Source organism: Chinchilla lanigera, unplaced genomic scaffold (genome assembly GCF_000276665.1).
Source record: "Chinchilla lanigera isolate Chin_1 unplaced genomic scaffold, ChiLan1.0 scaffold00091, whole genome shotgun sequence".
Classification (NCBI taxonomy): domain Eukaryota; kingdom Metazoa; phylum Chordata; class Mammalia; order Rodentia; family Chinchillidae; genus Chinchilla; species Chinchilla lanigera.
Window position 1 is genome coordinate 4,082,170 of NW_004955492.1, and position 22,677 is coordinate 4,104,846.

Here is a 22,677-nt window from a genome sequence, read left to right on the forward strand (position 1 = left end):
TATTTGGTAAATTCCAAGGCAGTTCTTATTTACTTCAAGAATGTTACACATACATCTGCCACTGCTGACATTATTCCAGAGAAACATTTGCAGCATGACTTTCTTTTTGTTTTGTTTTGTTTTTTGGTTTTTCTCCGGTACCAGGAACCGAACTCACGACCTTGCGCTTGCCAGGCAGGCGCTTTGCCGCTGAGCTAAATCCCCAGCCCCTGCAGTAAATGTTTTAAATCAGTTTAGATTTAGGACATCAAGAAAACCATGAAAAGACACTCATGAAAGACGGCTCCTAGAACTTCTTCTTCAGAAAATAATAAGAATAAAGGGATATGTGTGTTCAAAGTGAGGGGGAATATTCTGAGGGAGGATTAGTCACAATGTATCTTTTACTGTAATAGATTTTTATTTAAACATTCACCATATTTTTATCACATCTCATTCATAAGGGTGTTAAAGAAAAACCATTTTTTAATATTTCATCAGAGCACAATAAAGATGATTTTATTCAGGACTATCTTGATGGATACAGGCACCACAGCTGCCAGGTCTTGCAGGGAGGAAGAGATTGGGTTTGACTGAGCGTGCCCGGGCAGTTGGGGATTTATAACCAAGGAGCAGGTGGGGTCAGTGCATAGAAAGTGACTGTGAAGAATCAGTAGCCACAGGGTTTCTGGCATAACCAACTTAACAGGGATCTTGCTGAAGACAGACCAGTGTATCAACCATCAGCTGGGAGCGAGGCACCTGGTCGGATCTTGATGGTGCCAGTTTTTTGCTCAACTAAATGATTAGAAGCATTCATTACTGAAATCAAGGGCTCCAAGGAAGTGTATAGAAGGGCCTGGAGGGAGATTCAAGTGCTTCCCTGAAGTTTAGGCCAAGCAAAGGCATCTTTGTCATAAGCACTCAATAAATACCTGTTCATGAATCATTAGCAAATAACTGGCTCCCTCTTCAAGGAGAAGTTGGCTTACTCCAGGTATCTTCATAACGCTCAGTGTCTCTTGCAAGTGTTGCCCAGTTGATTTTTGTTAAACTTAAAAAAGTTACTCAGCTTTCTGTCCCCCAGTCCTTTTCTGTCACTTTCATAAGAATCAGTGTGTAGGCAGAGATTCTTGGGTGTGTTTACTGCAGGAAATGGTCTCTTTAGTAAGGTTGGGGGTCAGAGAAGAGGATGATCATGGGGTGCAGTGAGAGTGCACAGGTGCCCCGGGCACTTGGTCATGATGATTTGGGATGCTGTGTCTGCCCTCCCCGTGCAGAGGCTACCTGGATGGTTAGTACCTATATACATGCCATTCATAATATGACAGAATTGAAGTTTGTAATATAAATTTAATAGAGAATTATATCTAAATATAAATTTATAACATGTGCCTATTCACAATACACTATAATAAATTTAGAAGTACAGTTTTATAGTCTGGAGTGCTCTGTCTATTATTATAGGCTTATTCTGGCAGGTAAACTTATTCAGAAGAATATAAAGATCTTTTCTTCTCATTTCTTCTAGGAACTGTATAGTTTTAGCTTTTAATTTTTGTGTATGGTGGAGAGTCAGGTTGAGAGTCTTTCTGGTTTGGAGGTAAAGTGCTGAGGACTGAAATAGGGTTCTGTGCAGTAAGCCACATCCCCAGTCCTTTTTAGTTTTTATTCTGAGACAGAGTCTTGCTAATTTGCACAGGCTGGGCTCAAACATTTTTAATCCTCCTGCCTCAGCTTCCCAGAATGCAGGGGTTACAACCACATGTCCCCATGCAGGACTGAGAGTCTTTCCCACATGTTGATCCGGATGTCATAGTATGATTTGCTGGAAAAAAAATGATTTCTCCCTTGTCACCTTGGTGCCCGTATGAGAAAACAGTTTACTATGTGACTCAGGGTCTGTTTCTGGCCTCCTGTTCTGTTGTGTTGATCTTTCTGCCATGCCACATGACAGTGCCACTCTGCTTCGAGTATGCGCAATCTCGAAATCATGGACGTGAGTCTTCCAACTTCCAACTTTTTGAAACTGTTTTGACTTTCAGATTTTGTCACATTTCTGTATAATATTCTGGAATAAGCTTGTGAATCTCTACAAGTTAAAAAAGAGGCTTGCTGGGACTTTGATAAAATGACACTGAATCTATAACTGTGCTGAGGGAGAACTGATATAATCTCAGCAATATTAAATCTCACACTCCACTAACTTCATATACTTCAATTTTATAATTTTACTTCGCAGTGTTTTATAGTATTTGGTATGGACTCTTGCACATTTACAAATTTTATTCTTAAGTATTTTGTGAATTTTTGAGGCTAATATAAACATTTTTAAAAGTTTATTTTCTATTTTTTGTGACATTATGGACATACAGGTTTATATTGACTTTATATTCAGCAGTCTCGCTCAATTCAATTATAATAGTTTCATAGGTTCCCCAGTAAACATGCATTATCTTTGTGTAGAGGTTTTACTTCCTCCCCTCCAATATTTTGCATTTCATTTATAAACTTGCAGTGGGCAGATTTCTTAGGCAGTATATAAAAATCATTAGCCATTAGAGAAAAATAGTAATAAATTGGACAATGAATATTTTATAGTTTTGCCCTTCAAAACTAGCACAATTAAGAAAATGAAAAGGCAAGCTTCAGATGAGAGGAAGTGTACATGTACACACATTCCTGCATGTACATATGCGTGTGGATATGGGGAAGGAGTTTTATGTGAAATATGTAAAGCTCTGCAATTCAGTAATGCAAGATTTTACATAGATAACAGACTTGAACGTGCTTCATTCCAAAGCTCACCATGCCCTTAACTTGCAGGAGAAGATCATCATTGGACTGGCCTATGACTGTGTGGACAAGATGGTTTACTGGACAGACATCACTGAGCCTTGCATCGGGAGAGCTAGCCTGCACGGCGGAGAGCCGGCCACCATCGTCCAGCACGGTAGGCCGGCAGACGACACCCCTTTTTGGTCCTATTTATAGCAGCTCATACAGCTGCTGGTAGGAGGTAGGAGGTGGCAGGTGGAATGTATGGCCACTCATCAGGTGTGATCGTTCGCAAGAGACTGGGCCTGTGTCCCAAAGCACTACCTTTCCATCTCTTTTGAAGTATCCCTCAAGGGGACGCTTGAATCCAGGGACATGGTAGCTGAAATTTATTGCTAGCTCAGGAGAATAAAATCAAAACAGGGCAAGTGTCTGTACCTTTCTCTGATAGCACCTGAAGCCCGTTTTCATGAGCCATAAAGGTCAAACTCATCATGCCGATTAATGTGTATGTCCCTCTTTGGCTCCTGAGCCTGGTGTGGCCACTCCGCCATGTTCTCCATGAGGAGCGCCTCAAAGGAGACAGGCAGATGAATCACAAAGTTGGGAGAGTCACAAGTCGTTTGGCAAACACTGACCTTAGGAGTTGAGTCTGTTCCCAAGACAGCTGTTGAGTAAATGGTTGTCATTTTACCCTGTAGTATAGTGGGGTTAAGGGTAGCTTCTCTTCTGTACCTCACTGATTGCTTGGATTGCCTCAGCCAAAGGAAGCTAGTATGAGCCCCCAGGACTTTGCAGTATTTTAAAGCCTGTGCTCAACAAATCAAGACCATTTCATATGGGTATGTTTTATCTAGATCAAAGGCCCCTGTAGCAAAAAGCCTAAGGCCTGTAAAAATCTTCGGGTCTGTCAAGAATTACATTTTGCTCAAGTCATGACTCATCCACTGACCTGGGAATATTTCTGTTCAGATTTGTCATGCTGATACTTACTGTATAAAATCTTGCTTCCTCTGTAAAATTTTCAAACCAGAGATTTATCTTTAAAATACATAAGTTCCATTTGTGTATCATTTTGCTTGAGACTTCGCATTTTCTGATTTAATGTTTCTCTAGTAATAGTTACTCTGCAAGGGTCTTTGTGCAGGAAGGATCCCCAAGAAGCACTTCTTTCTTCCCTTTGCTGCCTCCCTAGAGCTGCTGTAGTGGGAACTGAGCCAAGGCTGGGTTAAGTCTCTCTGGCTTTGCATTTAAATCCTGAATCCTTTTGTGGAAACAGAGGCCATTTCAATGATGTCTGCTAGTTGTTATGCTTTGGCTTACCAAACAGAAGTTCGAAAATGCCTTTGTGTCTCTTATCTCTGTCGAAAATGTTATTATCTCCAATTTGATTTGAAAGCCCAGTAGAAGGAGAGAGTAGGTCATCACTCGCTATTTCCTGTTGCTTCTGGAGCTGATAATCATCCAAGAATGCTTTAAACACTGTGAGAAACCTTCCAAGCAAAAGCTTGCTTACTTGAAAGCCTAAGAATTCAACCAAAAAAAAAAAAAAAAAAAGAATTCAACCAAAATGCGGCCTTTGTAGTTGAAAGATCACCAGGCAGAGACAGAGACAGGGATGGGGTGGAGAGCAACTTTCAGGAACTATATCTGCCTAGCAAGGTGTGCAGGCTGGTGCTTTGCTGGGAGTTCGGTGCTGTGTGTACCCTTACCTTTTCCTCTTGGTTTCATACACTCAGAATCCTGGGATTCTTTCTTTTCATGCATTGAAATCTTATCCCTGATATCTTTAGTGAGTATCATAATCAGTTCCTTTTGACAGGGCAGTACAGAATAAAACACCACCATGCTATTTACCCTGTTCCTCTGTGCAGCAAGGGGTAAGGTTTAGGCCCTTCCTTTAAAAGTGTAGTGTTTTCCTGGTTGGGAGTGAGAGGCCTCCGTGTCTCCTGGGTTTCAGGTCAGGATCAGGCTGTGTTAGAGGAAATGCTATGCCTTGGTGCTCCTGGGGGTGCCTCCAGGTATTGTGAAGGCCATCTTAGGCCATCTCTCCTCTGCTCTGTGTGTCCATGTGGTTCCCATCTCTCACCAGTTCATTCTAAGTATTCTCCAGAATGGATTACTCCAGTTTTGTCTGAAAGCCAGATGTCTCCTCTGGAGATCACTCCTACTGTCCCTTGGGTTGTAAGGATGTGGGAAAGATTGTGATCCTTTCCAAAGTACTACTCTGGGTTTGAATAATAAAGATGTTGTTCAAGTGTGGTTTCTACTTCTTAATCACTTCTAGTATCAGTGGCTTTGACGTGCTGGGGGTCCAGGCACGGCTGAGTGCTAGACTCCCTGTACACAGATGAGAGAACCGCAGGCCTCTCAGTAGGGCAGCCTCTTCCCCTTCCTGCCTGCTCCCCCGGCTATGCCATGAGGCCTCCTGCCCCTGACCAGTTAGCGGAAAAATCCTAAGTGATAATAACAATTGCACAATGTCATTGTAATGTTTTGAATTTATAGCCAGAAAACTATTAGACTCTTAAATTTCAGATAAAGCTAGATGAATGCTGAGTGCTCACACTGAAGATTCTGGTGCTTGGTGCCAGCTCTGGCCTAAACACCATTGTCGCCCAGTGAGGACTGTGGTGGGGGGGTTCATTTGTAATCAGTGGCACCCCTTCCTTTCACCCCTTACACTTGCATTTCTTGAAAATATTATTGCCCTGAAATATCTTTCCCCATAATTAATGAAAGAGGAAGAAGGAAGATTTATTGTCCCATCTCCATCTAAAGACCTTTTCCTTTACCTATGTGATAAAATCTAAATCCCCCCCACCAATACGGAGAGAACTGGACCTCGGGCCTTCACACTGAGCTACATCCCTTGCCCTTTCTATGGTTAGGGACTCACTAAGTTGCCCAGGCTGGGCTGAAGCTTGCAATCCTCCTGTCTCATCCTCCCAGGGTGCTGAGATCACAGAGGTCCACCACCATGCGCAGCATCCTCACTTCGTCTCTGGCTCATGTTCTGCAGCTGTAGAAAATTACATGCACTTCATTTCAGCCCATTTCCCATCTTCCTTTATACCCATGTGCTGGCCCTGCTCCCCAAAAACTGTCATCCAGGATCTTTGCCTGACAAACTTAGGTGCCCTCTAGTAGCCAGCCTTGGAGATGCCTGCCCCCGCTCCCAGGAGTCCTTCTCCGACCTCTGCAGGCTGGATCCCTTCTCAAGGCTCCCATAGAACCTGGAACCTGGTTCGATCTGTGGTAGGCTGTGGGCCGAGGCCACAGTTAGTCTCTGCTTGCCCTGGTTCCCACCACCACACGCGATGCGTGGACAAGGAAGGCATTTTTTCATTTGTCACTTTGAGAATTGCTTATCTTATGAACAGCAGTAATTTTGTAGATTCCCACTTGGTTTTTCACAGTGTAAGGATTGGATACCCTGTGAAACAGCACTGGGTAATCAGCAAAGTCTAATTTAAGGCTGGGCGTGCAGCTCATGGGACAAGGCCCTGGGTTTTGGCCCCAACACTACAGAAAAACAGAAGGGAGGAGGAAGGAGAGAGGGAGGGAAGAAGAGACACAGATGATTCAAAAGAAAGGAAAAGTTCACCTGCTTTGTGTCTGGCTCTAGATCTGGGAAGCCCCGAAGGCATTGCCATTGACCATCTTGGCCGCAACATGTTCTGGACGGACTCTCACTTGGATCGAATAGAAGTTGCCAAGCTGGATGGCACACAGCGTCGAGTGCTGTTTGATAGTGATTTGGTGAATCCCAGAAGCATCATAACGGATCCCGTGAGAGGGTATTTCTGTGTCTTTTGTTATGTTTCCATCTGGCCCTTCTGGATATTCTCAGATGTAAGGCTCTAACACCCGCGCTGTTGTCCAGAGGTGGGTGAGTATGGGATGACGGAGTCTATGATTGGTGACTGGCAGGTGTCCTGCAAGCTGGCAGAAAGCCCGCACATTCATTATGATGCAGACGTCACACCATGCTCCATTTTAAAATCTCTTGCCAAGAGACTTTGTAAGTTGTCAGCTTAGAAACGGGGTATTTTCTGCACGGGTGGAGTGTGGATCCATACTTACGTGACTGAACCCCATGCGTCCCTGGGCTCCTTCCTGGAGCTTGACCATCTGGACACTTCATGCAGCTCTCAGCACATCGCTGCTTCTGCTCTTTCTTTCCCCCTCTTGCAGTCTTGCTCCCCAACACTTTGACCCCCTCCCTTTGAGAGCACATTCCTCGTGCTGTGGCTATCAGCTACCTCTTGGGTAGTAGAGCTTTAACCATTGCCTCTGCCGGTGTCTGCAGCTTGCCTTCTGGTCCCTTGGGTCTGTATGGTGGTGGTATGTGGAGAATTAACATATACTTATGTCACTTGTGACGTTTTGTTATCCTTTTTTGAGCTATGTTAGGGAACTGAATTTGTTGATTCCAAATTCAGATGAGGAACCAAGTCTAAATGTCCTTGGAAAAGAAGCCATTTGTTTAACTGCTCTGTTTTCATGTCTGCTAGTCTCTTCATTATAGATTCTTTAAAAACATAAACTTTTCTCCTGTACATATTTAGCATTTCTCTTCCTTTCTCTTCTTTTTCTTCCTCCAGGAACCTTTACTGGACAGACTGGAACAGAGATAACCCCAAAATTGAAACCTCCTACATGGACGGCACAAACCGCAGGATTCTTGCGCAGGATGATCTGATCTTGCCCAATGGTTTGACCTTCGACCCATTCTCATCGCAACTCTGCTGGGTTGATGCAGGTGACGTAAGGCTTGATGCTATTCTGGGAGAGTTCTCAGTCCAGAGTTAGCAAATTGTGACTCTCAGGCCCAATCTAACCTGCTATCTGTTTTTGTGTAACCTAGATGCTCTGACCCAGTTTTTATACTGTGAAATATTACATTTTAAGTGGATATAGCAATACCTGGATACCATCTTTGGTTTTGCCCACAGAACCTAAAATAATTCCTATCTGCTCCTTCAAAAAAGAGTTGGCTGTCCCCTATTCTAAGTGGTACCACATGGGGCCTGCAGGCTTGCTACATCTGTCAAGTGATTCACAGCTTAACATTTCCAAAGCTCCCTTGGCCCCCATGGCTTCAGCCGGACTTTGAGTCCAAGAAGTTACAACATGAGCAGCCTATGTGCAGTCCCTGGCATGTGCTCCTCCTTGCCAGATGCAGGTGCCCCTCAGGCTTGGGATATAGGCAGGAGCATCCACTGTCCCCCTCTGCAGAAGTCTCTGCTGAGTACCTGCTCTGTTCCAAGGTCCGTGTCAGATGTCAGGGATGCAGAGTGGCAGGACTCTGTCCCTGTCCAGTTAGAATAAGGAGGGCATGAGCACTGCCAAGGGGTGATCAAAATATATGGTGAATATTTGAATATAAAGATCAATTACAGTAAAAAGAAACATTGCCGTTAATGTCCTTCAAAATACAGTAGTCCCCTTGGTTTGTACACTGGTTTTACCACTTTTTGTCCTTTTTGGTGTTGAGAATTGAATTCAGGACCTCACTCTTGCAAGGCAGGTGCTTCTCCACTGAGCTATCTACCTGGCCCCCATTTCTGCCACTTTCTAAAGCGGTTCTGGAGGTCTCCTTTTGTGAGCGTCTTTATAAGATGTAATAGAAGATATGGTGAGTGTTGCTACTGAGTGCCACACAGTGAAAAAGCGGGCTCATAGAAACATCACAGTGTGTCCTCATCACCTTCTTCACTGGATCTGGCACTTCCCTGTGTTATTGTTGTCATTTTTAATTAATTAATTTATTTATTTATTTAGTCTTTTTGAGATAGGGTCTCACTATGCAGTTTAGGCTGGCCTTGAGCTCACTTTGTAGCCCATGCTGTACTTGAACTTTCAGTGGTCCTCCTGCCTCAGCCTCCCAAGTGCTGGGATTACAGGGGTGTGCCACCATGCCCAGCTGTTTTTGTTTTTTAAATTAGATTTTATTGGTACATTTGAGGTATATATAATGATCGCATTCATCAAAGAGAATTTGTACCTGTACATGATATTACTTGTTTTTTTTCCCCATTCCCATACCCTCAGTCTTTTCCCCTTCCCGTCTATAAAGCTTTGTTTCCATGTTTTCCTCCTTTTCTCTTTTTTTTTTTTCTCTCTTTTTTTTTCACTTTTCCCTTCTTTCCTTTCTGTCTCACCTCTCTACCCCACTTGAACATTTTCCTCATATAAAGAATACATATTTTGGTCCTTATTTACACTCTTGGTTTCTCACACCGGAGAAACAATGTGGTATTCACACATATGTGTCCAGTTTATTTCACTTGAGCGTATGGACTCAGGGTGCATCTATTTTCCCTAGAAATATCTCGAGCGTATCATTCTTCATGGCAAAGAAGTACTCCATTGTAGAAAAAACCTGCATCTTCTTTATCCATTCCTCGGTTGATGGGCACTTGGGTTGGGTCCAAGATTTGGCTGTTGGGAACTGTGCTGCTATAAACAGGTGTGCGTATGTCACTGTGGTTTGATGCTTTTGATTCTTCTGGGAAGATACCCAGGAGAGGAATGGCTGGGTCAAGTGGAACCTGTAGTGCTAGTGTTTTAAGGGATCTCCACACTGATTTCCACAGTCTATACTCCCACCAGCAGTGGAGAAGGGTTCCTTTTTCCCCCACAGCCCTGCCAGCATTTGTTATTGGTTGATTTCTTAATGATGGCCATTCTTTCTGGGGTGAGATAGAATCTCAGTGTTGTTTTAATTTGCATCTCTTGAATGACCAGTGATGTTTAACATTTTTCCATATATTTATTTGCTAGAAGGTCAGTGTTTTGAATCTATTTGGGATGTGGAGGCAGCTACAACAGCATAACTAAGGCCACTCACAGAAGGGAACTTCCAGAACTGCTTCAGGAAGAGCCAAGAGTGATGAGATAAATGTGTTTGAAGTGAGAGGGAATATTCTGAGGGCGATTAATGGCAGTATGGCTTTTACTATAACACTTTTTTCCAAATTTAAACATTCACTGTACTTTTTAATCACACTGTGTAAGTGACCACACAGGCCTCAGGAAGGCCACTGTGATGGCACAAATGCTGCCAGGCAGCACCTTTGTAATTGCCCTAACCATAAGGGTCAGGGTCCAGAGATCCTTAATAGAGCAAGAGGTGGAGATGGCGCAGCCCCTGATCTGAGACAGGAGGCTGAGCTGGTGGAGGTAAGGCACCCTGCCTTACATCCTGGGACGGGGTTGGGCGCTGGGACATAGGTAGGTGTAGGCAGGAGAAAGAAGCAAGAACACCAGAAGGGACAGTGTGCCCATGTCTGAGAGCGAGCCCTGAGGTCTCCAGGGTCTGCTGCTTCGGTGCTGAATCTCTCCCACTCTCGGCCTCCTTACCCTCAGTCTGGGACACAAAGGGCCCATTTCTTGCATGGACAATGAACAGCTTGTTCTTCCTACACGCAGGCACCCATCAGGCGGAATGCCTGAACCCGAGTCAGCCCAGCAGACGCAAGGTTCTCCCAGGACTTGAGTACCCTTTTGCAGTGACAAGCTTTGGGAAGAATCTGTATTATACAGACTGGAATAGGTATGTGGGCTGCTGCCCTGCCCTGGGCCTCCAGGAGGCCAGGCCCTTCCCTTCTGACTCTTGTGTAGACCTTTGAGCCTTCAAAGATCTGGGTTAAGAAGAAGGGGAAACAAGGCTCTGAGGGAGAAGGCGGTACCATGCGTCATCTGCGTGCTCCTGGGCAGTTTCCAGACTATACAGTGGGACTTTCTAAGAGCATTTCTGTTCTTTCCCTAGGAGCTGGCCCAGGGTCACTTGGCTGGTGGGTTCCATGCTCTGCCATGGATGCCACCACCTCCTCCTCTTCTTCTTCAGTACTAGAGATTGAACCCAGGACCTTTGCACTGAGCTGCATTTCCAAGCCCATTTCATTTTTCATTCTGAGACAGGATCTCACTAAGTTGCCCAGGTTGGACTGGAATTTGAAATCCTCCTGCCTAAGCACTCTAGGATGCTGAGATTTCAGACGTGTACCACTACACCCAGTTTAATTATAGTTCTTAACCTGTAGTATTGCCACATTTCCCCACAAAAGAGGGAGTAAGCTGAGGAGGTAGTTGGCTAGGGCTGTCTGTATAGAAACCTGTGTCCCCCTTGGAATTTAGAGCTAGCTGATTTCTGCCCATCTTTAAGAAAGAACTGCATGTTTGACACTGCCCCACCCACACACACCACCTGCCACCCCTCAGGAGGAGGGAGGGGTGCTAGGGAGCAAGACCACCATGTCTGTTTATGGTCCCCAAACTACGAAGGAGGCTGTCCTGTTGAGAAGTGTTTTGCCCTCGAATGTTTTGCAGGAATTCTGTGGTTGCTGTTGACCTTACAATTTCTAAAGTGACAGACACATTCCACCCCCACAAGCAGAGCCGGCCGTATGGCATCACCACCACCCTGTCGCAGTGTCCCCAAGGTAACTCACCTGTGGTACCATTCTTGGGGACCTGGGGATCATGAGGTTCAGAGCCCACATGCTAGCTGTTGGTAGCCTGGATCGCACCGTGGGAGAGATGTGTTCCCTTCCAGCACGGGCCTTAGCTTTCCTGGTGCTGGTCACAATACCTGACACTCACAATTGAAGGAAGAGGTTTAATTTGGCTGCCTGGTTCAGCCCATGCTCAGCTGCTGCAAGGAGATTCATCGTGGTGGAAGGGCTTGGCAGAACAGAGATGCTCAGTTCACGGTAGCCAGGAAGCAGACTAGAAGAGTGCCAGGTCAGAAGCCCTGAGGGATCAGACGTAGACCTCAAACCTGGGCCTCCGTGACCCATAGGACACACCTACAAGTGTGTTCCTTCAGTCTCCAGGGTAGATCCCTAACTAATCAAGTTGAAACTCCACCCTAACCCCCACACGTGCTGAGCCAGATCCATAATTAAATGACATGGACGTGGTAAGGAAAGTCCTAACCCCTGGCTGGGTCTCCAAGAGTACAGTCTTCAGATTCCTGACAGGCCCTCGGTGGTAGCGTAGCATCTTGGCTGCTTTAAATGTTCATCTGTTTGGTTTAACAGCAACAGCCATGCTTAAGAAGAAGTGAAACATATCTGTGACTCTTCTGTGAGTCTGGTACTTTACATACAGTGGCTCAGAGTTGTAATCTTCATAGTGACCCTGTGGAGTTGGTGCTATTGCGATTCCCCTTTTATACAAGAGAAAACAGAAGCCACTTGATCAGAGCCACACGTTCACTGTGGCAGAGCAGCAGGTGGATCCTTGTCTAGGCTGTGCTGCTCTTGAGGGCCTCTCTCTAAGCCCATTTTCCTCCTCACTTTCCGTCCCCGCTCCAGGCAGTGTGAACCCAAGAGTACAAGCTAGACAGAGTCCCAGCTGCATGTTGGGGTTGGGGAACCCTCCCCAAGATCTTGTGCGTGGATTTATATGGCCAGTTTCTGCCTGTCTGGTTTAATGAGGAGGAAATAAGTAGCTCAGCTTAGCTGAGTGCCGACACAGCCCTCCTTCCTCCTCCGAGCCCTTGAGCTTGGCCTCTGGGGAAACCCAAAAGTGGGGCTAATCAGGAGGCTGCACCCTAGACAACTGTTGAGTTAGTGAGAGGAGTCTGTGGACTGACGTCTGCCTTTTCCAGGTCACAACTATTGCTCAGTGAACAATGGCGGCTGCACCCACCTCTGCCTGGCCACCCCGGGGAGCCGGACCTGCCGCTGTCCTGACAACACCCCAGGGGTGGACTGTATCGAGCGGAACTGAAGACAGGAGCACCTCCTCCCCTTTCCGCATGTCTCACAGCAGTGCCCTACTTGAAACTACTTGGTCCAGACAGATACCTGTCCGCCACTGAGGGACCACTAGGCCCAGGTCTAGCCCAGCCTGAGCCCGAACAACTTTCCTCACTCTGTTCCCTAAAACATTTGCTCAAGGCTTCTGTAATGAGGTCTCTGCCTCCATATGGGGGTTGGATCTCCCACACTGGGGGAGAAACACGCAACTTCTGACAGGACTCTCACGTGGGAGGTCTCCTTCATTCTTCAGACAATCTTACAGAGCCCCTGCTGAAAACAGTGTCCCATGTCCTAGGACCTTTCTGCAATCCTGGTCCCCAGGGGTGAGCAGACCCTCCACAGGGCTGGGTGGCCCCTTCTCTGGGGTCTTCCGAGCTTGGCCTATGTTCTGAGGCACCCACCATCCTGTCAGCTCCTCAGTACGCCGGCTGGGCCTGCCCAGGCAAGGATGTGAAGGAGGGAGTTAGCCCTGCCGCTCCTTTTCTCTTGGTGCTCTCACTTCCCTCTTATTCCCACCTTTCTCCTTCACAGTTCCTTACCACCTTCAGCCTGCCCAGGACACTGATGTCAGTGAGCATGCTCTGCCTTTTGACCAAAACCCACCCAGTTCTAGCACTGTATGGAAGCTGGTGGATGATGATGAGCAGCCCTTCCGGATAAAATACTGACTGTTCAGCAATGGCCTTTGGTAGTCAGAGGCTTATGTCAAAGAAGTGCCCTGGGAAGAAATTTTAAGATGGAGAGTCAGCTATTTCAGAATAGGAGTTATCTTAATGTGCCTTAAATGATACCAAAGATTACCATATTATCCCTCTGCCAGAAGCACCTGTGTCTCAGCATTTGGCCTGTGGTGCTGTGCTGGTCTCCAGCCCTGCTGCTGGTGCCAGTATCCATTCTTATGGAGACCCAGGTGTGGCACAGGCTGGGCCAGATCACAGGCTGGGGCCCATCTAGCCCCTCACCTCCGACCCCCCTCTTGGGTACTGGTTTGCTCTCAACCGTGAACTAGCATCTTTGTGTCTCCCTCCTCTGGCTCTGCTGGCTCTATTCTCATCTGAAGACAGTCCAGGAGGATGTTTGAGTATTCATACTAACGGCTCAGACCCGTCGTTGTACATTGCTCTAACGCAAGGGACTATTGCTACACTTCATATTTATGTTTCAACAGTTTGTTTCCAGAATATATGAGTAGCTGGTGTTGTGTCTTCCAGCTGCTTCCCAGAGCCCTGAGACAATGGAAATTTTGGGTTGGAATTAAACATAAGGAGTTTGAGCTAGAACAGCAGGGGGTAAAGGGGGAAGAGAAGACTGGGTAGAAAGCATCAGAAGAGATTGATCAAGGGCAGGAGTGGAAACCCGAGGAGGGAGGGGCAAAGGAGGTTTAAGAACACCAATAATAAAAACCCTTAAATAATGCCAAAGAGTAACTGCTACATTTTTGCCAAAGATCACTTACCCTAAGGACACGGAAGAATTTGTTCTCCTTAAGCAAAAGGTTCCCCTCACCACCACCTGCACTTGGTCCCTGCACTTGGTCCCTGCCCTGTCCCTCCTGCCTCTGCCTCACCTGCTTCTGGGACCTAAGAACCCAAATCGAGAGTCTTTCCTTAATTGGAGTTTTTTGAGAGGCAACTATATCCCTCAGAATTACAAGCCTGGGGAAACCTGTGGGTCTTATATGAAGCCAGCCCCATGCATTAGTCTTTCTTTTTGTATTTATCATCCCGTATCAAGCCCTGCATATCAAGTGTTCATCACGATGTATAGTGTTTGTAACTGTTTTCTTCATTTCACTAGATTCATTCTAAAGTCTTAAATGGTAAGTTTTAAACTGTGGAAATCACTGAAGGTGCTTATTAACTGTTCCCCAAAGTGTACACAAGTATTGAACGATTCCTTGAGTTTACAGCTGTACAAATATTAGTGAAGAATATTAAAGAAATGTTTTCTTAAATAAGAAAGTCTCCTTGTCTTTTTCAAATGAAGAGCTGTAATGGGAAGCTGGTTTGCCGTGGAGCCCCGAGACCTGCCGTGTGAGAGTCCTGTCAGGAGTTGCGTGTTTCTGCCCTAGTCTATGAAGAACTTAGGGGCTTGTAGTTGGCTTACAGAGTAATTACATCATAAATCCCAAACCACCCTTTTGACAATGTTCTCACTTTAGGACAATGTGTTCTAGCTGCAGGGAGTAGAAAGCTTCCTGACTCAGCTCTGCAGCGGGCTGTGTTCGCCTGCTTTGCCTGCAGGAGGAGGAAGGGTGCTTCCCCGATGGTGGTCGTGGAGTGAGACACCAATCTTTTCTGAGCTGCCACCAACGAGCAGTGTCACCAAGTGTCCCTCAGTGGGGTGAGAGTGGCCTCCGACTTGGAAGTGCCTAGGGGTCACAAGAGTGGGCACTCAGAGCTCGGGTGCTGCAGAGCGGGGAGCCTGGTCATTAGGGCTCCTTGTGAGTTACATGAAAGGATCAACTTGTATTCAGGTCAAAATTTCCAGTGTTTTATATCACCCTTAAAACCTAGTGACCTCAAGGTGATATGCCGCCAAAAGATAGTGGAATAGGGAGCTCCGGGAATCCATTTCTCCGTCAGAAGAGTGACTGAACTGGTGGAACTCTGACGGGTCTTCTGGGACTCGGTCTAGTGGAATGCTCGCCGTGCCCAGGAGACAGCGTGGAGGAGGCTGATGCGGTTCAGTTCATTTCAGCTCTGGTTGTGTTTGTCAGCCCCCAGCCCCACAGCAGGCAGCCAAAGGGACCGCAGCCCAAGTTCCTGCTGTTCTTTGCTGGAGCCAGGCTAGGCAATAGACTTCGTTCTCCAAAACATTCAAGATAGAAGACTGGTTACTGATTGCTGCTGCTTATCCCCGAGGGGCTGACACGTAGGAGAAATCTTCCTGACAGATTTGTCCACAATTTCATGAATATGACATCCAAAGCACAAAGAAGAGGAAAAAAATAGGTAAATTGGATTTTATAACTTAAAATGTTTGTGCATCAAAAGATACTATTAAGAGTGAAAATCATTGGAAAGGGAGAAAATATAAGTGTATCTTGGACTAATATGAAGTATAAAGAACTACAACTCAACAACTGAAAAACAATCCAAAGTGAATAATGGATTTGAATCTTTCTACAATGAAGATACAGAATTGGCAATAAACACATGAAAAGATCCTCCCAGCTGGGGCTGAAGCTCTGGTGGAGCACCTGCGTAGCATATGGGAAGCCCTGAGTTGATCCCCAACACGTGGAAAAAAGTTTTGTATCATTAGTCTTTAAGGACTTGCAAATCAAAACCAAGTTTGACACTACTTAATACCCAGTAGGAATACTATTACAAAAAAAAAAGAGTTGAAGTGAAAAAATTAGAACAGTGCATTGCTGGTGGGAATGTAAAGTGGCACAGACTTTGAAAGACAGTTTGGTGGTTCCTCAGAAAGGTGAGTATAGATTTACCATGTAGTCTGGGAGTCCCTGTCCTAGCTATCCATGTGAAGGAATGAAAGGAGGAGCTGGGCCAGACACTTGTAACCCAATATTCATTGCAGCATAATTAACCCTCGCCAAAACGTACAAATAACCTGTGCCCATCAGTGGATGAATGGATAAACAAAATACAGGGTACACGTACAATTTGGTTATAAAAAGAACTGAAGTTCTGACACATGCTACAACATGAATGAACTGGTAAAGGTGTTATGGTACTCGAAATAAATCAGACACAAAGGGACAAATAGTATGATTCCACTTAGGAATGTAGAATAGGGAAATTCATTAACACTAGAAGTAGATTAGAGGTTTTCAGGGGTTGAAGGAAGGGAAGAATGGAGAGTTGTTGCTTAGATTATAGAGTGTTTATTTTGGGGACAGTGACAAGGTTTTGAAAATACATAGTGATGATGGCTGCATTACACTGTCCGTGTAATCGGTGCCAATGAATTGCACACTTAAAATGGCTAAAAGGACAAATTCCACATTATATTCTACCATTTCTTGTTTAAAAAATACACCAAAAACTACTATGTACACTAACTGGGTAAATTGTAGGGCATGTGAGTTGTATCTAAAGCTGGTTGGGTTGGGGGGGGGTGTTAATGTTCACTACAAAATTAAAACTAGTTATTAGCAAAATGCTTATCCTTGTAGCTGGGTGAATTCTGAAGATCTCAAGATTCTAATTTAGATTCTGCTATGAAAGGAGCTTGTAGATGAAATCATGAATGAGCTGACCTTAAAGACTACCCTGTTATCTAGCTGGGCCCTTAGGAACAGACGGGGAGGGAAAAGGCAGAGAGATGAGGCAAAACAAAGCAGGCGAGATGAGGGTGGCTTGGCAGGGAGTCATGAGCCAAGGAGCAAGGTGACTTCAGCATGCCGAGGACAACTGACTGACAGCACTGGGGACCTCAGTCCTACAACTGCCAGAAACTGGGTTCTGCCACAAGGGCATGCAAGCAGATTCTTCCCTCCACCTCTTGCAAGCCCTGCAGCCCTGTGAATAACTGGAGGACCCAGGGAGCCACACCAGGCTGAGGTTCTGACCTATAGAAATGTGAGATAAGTGGTTGTTTTAAGCTGATAAATTTGTAGTACTTTGTTACACAACTGTAGAGAACTGACATGCTCTTTGCAGCTGAGTGTTGCCAAATGGATTATGCCTGATGGATGTGTCCATTGCCCTCCCCACCCTGGTCAGAGCCCAGGAGGCCCGTCCATGTGGACGACATCTGTTGCTCCCATGCTCCCTGGCTTCCTTGCAGGCAGTGGAGGGGGAGAGGAAGGTGTGTCCCGCTGTCCTGTCAAGTTAACCAGTGGTCACAGATGCCCTTGGGGTGCTGCTCTCTACCCACACTCTGCCAGGGTCTCAGTGGCCACAGCCTAGCTAGTGTCCAGGAAGTGACAGACCCTTGCTGTTGTCCCTGGGGGCTCTCTTCCTCTTGGGTTCTCCTCATCCTCACTATAACTTTAAGCTTCCATCAAATGGTCCTAATTTGGGGACATTTTTTTTCTGAGTCCCCAACTGAAGCTGGAATTCATAGGTTTTGTTTTCTCAACTTTTTTTTTTTTGTACCGCAAATCAAACTCAGGACCTTGTGCTTGCCAGGCAGGCGCTGTGCCGCTGAGCTATCTCCCTGGCAGTATTTCCAACTTTTATAGGTGTTTGAAATTTTACAGAGTTGAATTTTTTAAAAAATTCAAAAGCTGTTTTATAATCACATCTCACATTTTATAGGACACATTTTAGTTACAGTATAACTAACAGGTGCAAATTGTACAGCTATACCAAAAATGGACCCCCAGAGCCCTATTTCTTTTAATAGCTTATTGTGATTTTCAGATGCAGAGACCTTAATCTACAGGGTTTCTAGCCCCCTACAAGAATCTCTCAGCCACTTTGGTCCTATTCAGGAGTGTGCAATGCAGCCTGTGCTTTCTCAGGGTTCTTCCCCGGACCCAATCTCAACTCCTGGAGTGGAGAGACCTCTACCCAGCCCAGCCTGAATGCTGTCCCTCTAACAGCATCTGAGCCAGGCAGCTCTGTCCCCCTGGGCCTCCTGTAGGCCTCGGAGTTATTGTTCTGGTCCTGCAGGTCACTCTGCAGCCTCTCCTCCTGCTTGCCTAGCCTAACTAGACCTCAGCGACCACTTCACCCCTTCCTTACCCCTTCTGCAGACGGGCAAGGTCCAGCTGTTCTGCTTCTCCCAAGGGGGCTGGCTTCAGGGCCATAGAGGACAGGTCCATGCAGATGAGTCCCCTCTGCCCACCTATGAGGGCATGAGGCTTTGGGGGGACATCTGGACATAAACCTTAATGAAGGACACAACTGATCCAAAGACAGACACTGCGATCAGTAGCTTTAAGGGCAGATGGATTTCTGCCATTACTCAAGCCATTTCACTTTACTGCTTATATCACACATGGTGAGGGACAAATGTTTTGGGGTCTGATTCTGAATCCCAGGACCCTTCCATTCTTCCTTCACCCACTCACAGATTCTGTCTAAATAACCACAGCCAGGAAGGGCATCCGCTGTGTGCCCAGGTGGCGAGGCCACCGGTAACAGCAGTGCTGCGTTAGGGAGTCTGACATCCAGTAATGAAGTGATGAGCCTTGCCTTTTCTCCTCTAACAGTGCAGTCTGCTCGCCGCCAGGATAAACTTCTACAGGTGCCCCCGGACTTACCAAGGATATGTCCTGCTAAGCCCATGGCAGACTGAAAAATGTCTGAGCCAGAAAACATGGAATACACCTGACTCACCACCCGGCCTCACCTGGTGGCATGAGAGAGGCCCGTACCGTGTCATTTCGGCCAGGACAGGAGCAGGGGTCATAGTTCCAAGTACAGTTTCCATTGAGTGCATCACTTTTGCACCGTTATAAGGTCAAACAATTGTAATTCAAACTAACGGAAGTCAGGGACCTCCAGAAGAGCGGAAGAGCAGGGCGTGTGGTGAGAGACGGCGGTCTTCATTTTAGAGGTTCTCTTCCATTCCCTCAGGATCTGAGCACCTGGGGGGCAGGGGGGAGGGCTGTCACCAAGCCAGACACCTTCTGCAGCTTGGACATTTCTCCAGACCAGCTTGCAAACTATATCCCACCACTGAACAGACTTCCAGATAAGTTGGATCTGGCAACTGCCGATGAACTTGCTCCCAAAACAACTTGCACAACTCCCTCTTTCCCCAGTAAAATCTCAGTCTTCTTGTTGCCCTCTAGACATTCCAGAGCCCCCTCTGGCCTCTGCCTGTGTCCTAGATTGCAATCTTTATTTTATATAATTCTCAAGTAAAACTTTTATACTTGGACATTTGTCTGGATGTTTTTATTGACTTTATCATGCTGCACTTTCCTCCAGCACCACTATCTCAAGTGGCAACATACATTCCTGAAGGCTTACGGGGCCAGCAAGGGGACTTTTTGTTTTGTTTCTTGAGATAGGGTCTCCCTATGTAGCTCAGGCTGGCCATGAACTCACTGTGTACCCCAGGCTGGCCTCGAGCTCATGGTGATCCTCCTGCCTCAGCCTCTTGAGTTCTGGGATTACAGATGTGTGCCACCATGCCTGCTTTTAAGCAAGGGAATTGCTTAAAAATTATTTTAATTATAAAGATTTATGGGTTACTGTGTGATCATTTGATATATGTAAACAATACAGTGATCACATCAGGGTGGTTAACATTGCCATCACCTTAAACATTAAAAAAAATCAACGTACAGTGATTATACACATTTATAGGATGCCATGTAATATTTCCACACACGTATACAACATGTACTGATTGAGTGAGGGTAATTCACGTCTCAGTCTCCTCACCGCTCATTGAGAATAACTGTAAAGGGTCCCCTTGACACTGAAGGCCCCCGTCCTTCCCCATAGTGGCCTTCACTCACTCGCAGATCCTGTCCTTTCCCTCAAGTCTGGGTTATTTCAGTGCAGGGTTATCACTCAAAGACTCTCAAGGACAAAAGCACATTTGATAATAGTCAAATCGTTGTGTATGTGGTACTAGGAATTAAACCCAGGGCCTTCACACTCAGCTGTATCCCCTCACTAAATTGCCCGGACTGGGCTCAAACTTCGAAATGTCCTGCCTCAGCCTTCCTCGGTGCTGGGATTGCAGGTATACATCCCAGTGCCTGATTTCATTGTAACATTTTACGGCAAATAGGAATACAAAACCAGAGGAAGGCCCACTAGAGATCTTATTTGCATCCCTTTCACACAGACCACGGCAGACAGGAAGCACGACTGGACTTGGGTCCCACCAGGTGCTTCTGCACAGCCCTCCAAGGTTTCTGTGCAAACACCAGCCTCTCCGTAACCCGAGTCACATCTCCTTTTCACTTATTGAGTCTATGACGAACAGTGTTTCCGAGACAAAAGTAAATAATGTAGGACAGACACTGTTTTACACAATTTCTTTTAGGGGTTCTCGGGACAGGTTCACTTGAAGATCACCGGTCTGGGAAGCGGAGGCAGGGCGGGGCCCGAGCCTCAGTGGAAAATCTGTCCCTGTCCGCTTCCCCAGGTGTGAGAGAAGAGCCGCACCTGAGGACTTAGAAGCCTCTACAAAGGACCAGGACTCCTGCGAGGGGCTCAGACGACGCAGAAATTAAGGAAAAGCTAAAAAAGCTTGAAAACCAGGCTCTGTGGGTTGCTTCCTGGTTGCTTGGCACTGGAGCGGTTAGAGGACAGCCAGGAACCCCAGCTCCTCCCTGTTCGGTTCTAATCGGCCGGCCTTTCCCAGGACAGTTCCAGCTATGGCCACCTGGGGGCAGTCAGAGCCTCTCAGTGCCTGCTTAGGCTGGAAAAAGAAGAGGAGGCCTCTTAATTAAACCGCCATTTGTCTTTGTGAGACAGGGTCTCGCTATGTGGTTCAAGCTGGCCTTGAGCTCACTTTGTAGCCCAGGCTGGCCTCGAACTCCCAACGATCTTCTTGCCTCAGCGTCCTGAGTACTGGGATTACAGGCATGCGCCACCACACCCAGCTCGGGATTCAGTTTTGAGAACTTCACCCAACCCCCTCCCAAAAGCACCCCTAACACCAGGGCTGGATTAAGTACCCACTCTGTCTTTTGTCTTTCTTTCTTTTTAATGGTACTGGGGCTTGAAACCAGGACCTTCACACTGAGCTACATCCCCAGCCCTTTTCATTTTTTGAGATAGGGTCTTGCTAAATCATTAAGTTGCCCAGGCTGGGCTGGAAGTTTCCATCCTCCAGCCTCAGCCTCCCAGAGTGCTGGAATTACAGGCGTGCTTCCCGTTTTTTGTTTTTTTTTCCTTGTTTTTTTTCCGGTACCGGGAATCAAACTCACGACCTTGCGCTTGCCAGGCAGGTGCTGTGCCGCTGAGCTAAATCCCCAGCCCTCTTCCAGCTTCTTAATACCTCCCAATCGGGATTAAATTCCAACCTGAGTTTTGAAGGGAAAACTGGATTCCAACCACAGCAAGCACACACTGTTCTCTTTGGCATATTCCCAAAGAGAACTCCATGGCAGTCACATTTAATGCTGAATGAGAATTTCAAAGGTAAAGACTTTGTTAGCAGTGAGGCAGCAACTAAGTCAGCAGGGGCGTTTCCCACTGAGATTGCAAACAAGGCCAGCGGCACCCTGGCTGTGCCCCATCACTGAGGGGTACAAAGGCCATGACTGAGAGGAGCCGCTGAGGCCTTGGCACCAGCCACACATGGTGGCACTGCTAGGCCACAACTGTGACATTCAGAGTGAGGCAAGGGTCAAAAGGATAGATGGGTTACAGGCCTTCGGTGTCGCCTGTGTTTGTAGATATTGCTAGGGTGACAAGGGATTGGGCAGGGGCTCAGCGAAGGTTCTACATGTGATCTAAGAAATCTAGAGCTGCGTTTTGTTGCTTGCTTTGATGAAGCTAAACGAAGGAGTATAAGGCGTACATATGTTGCTGGATCATCTGCACCTTTCCTAGCCTGTTGCCTCTGCTGTGAGAGACACACTGTAGTAGCACCCAGATGAGGACATCTCAAACTTTCCCATCAAATCCTCTTCAGGACAAAAGAGCTGCATCGTGGCCCTATTAAAATCCTCAGTATAGAAAGTTCTAGGGGCTGGGGATTTAGCTCAGCGGCAAAAGCGCCTGCCTGGCAAGCGCAAGGTCGTGAGTTCGGTTCCTGGTACCGGAGAAAAACCAAAAAAAAAAAAAAAAAAAAAAAAGAGAAAGTTCTAAATGTAAAATACCATTTAACATTTGCTGTGGGATGAACTGTGGTCTTCCCAAAAGAGATGCTGAAGTCCCGACCCAGTCCCTCAGAATGTGGTATTTGGAAACAAGCTCCTTGTATGTGTAGTCAAATTAAGAGGAGGTCATAAGGTTGGCCTTAATCCAATAGAACTGGTGTCTTTACTAAAAGGGGAAAGTTAGAAGTACACACACAAGCACTCACATGTAAAATGCCATCTGAAGATGAGGACCGAATGGGGAAATGTAATTCAAAGGCACTGAGGATGGCCAGAAAATCACCGAGGCTGGGGAGAGGTGTGGAACAGATTCTCCTCCAACCCTGAGAAGGAACCCAGCCTGTGAACATCTTGATCTTGGCCTCTAGTCTCAGGACTGTGAGACACATGTCTGTTTAAGCGGCTTTCCTTATGGCAGGCCCAGAAGAGTAGCAC

The 22,677-nt window shown here is 46.3% G+C and overlaps 1 protein-coding gene across 1 annotated transcript in view; it reads left to right on the top strand.

The window, feature by feature from the left end:
- Positions 1-14,490, top strand: part of Nid1 (nidogen 1) — a gene marked incomplete at its 5' end in the record, with an annotated part of 81,748 nt that extends 67,258 nt beyond the window's left edge. Inside the window, 6 exon segments of the mRNA XM_013504725.1 lie at positions 2,806-2,932; positions 6,386-6,557; positions 7,365-7,522; positions 10,195-10,318; positions 11,095-11,207; positions 12,380-14,490. Of these exon segments, the coding sequence (XP_013360179.1) occupies positions 2,806-2,932; positions 6,386-6,557; positions 7,365-7,522; positions 10,195-10,318; positions 11,095-11,207; positions 12,380-12,501 (816 nt within the window).
- Positions 14,491-22,677: the final 8,187 nt, after the last annotated feature.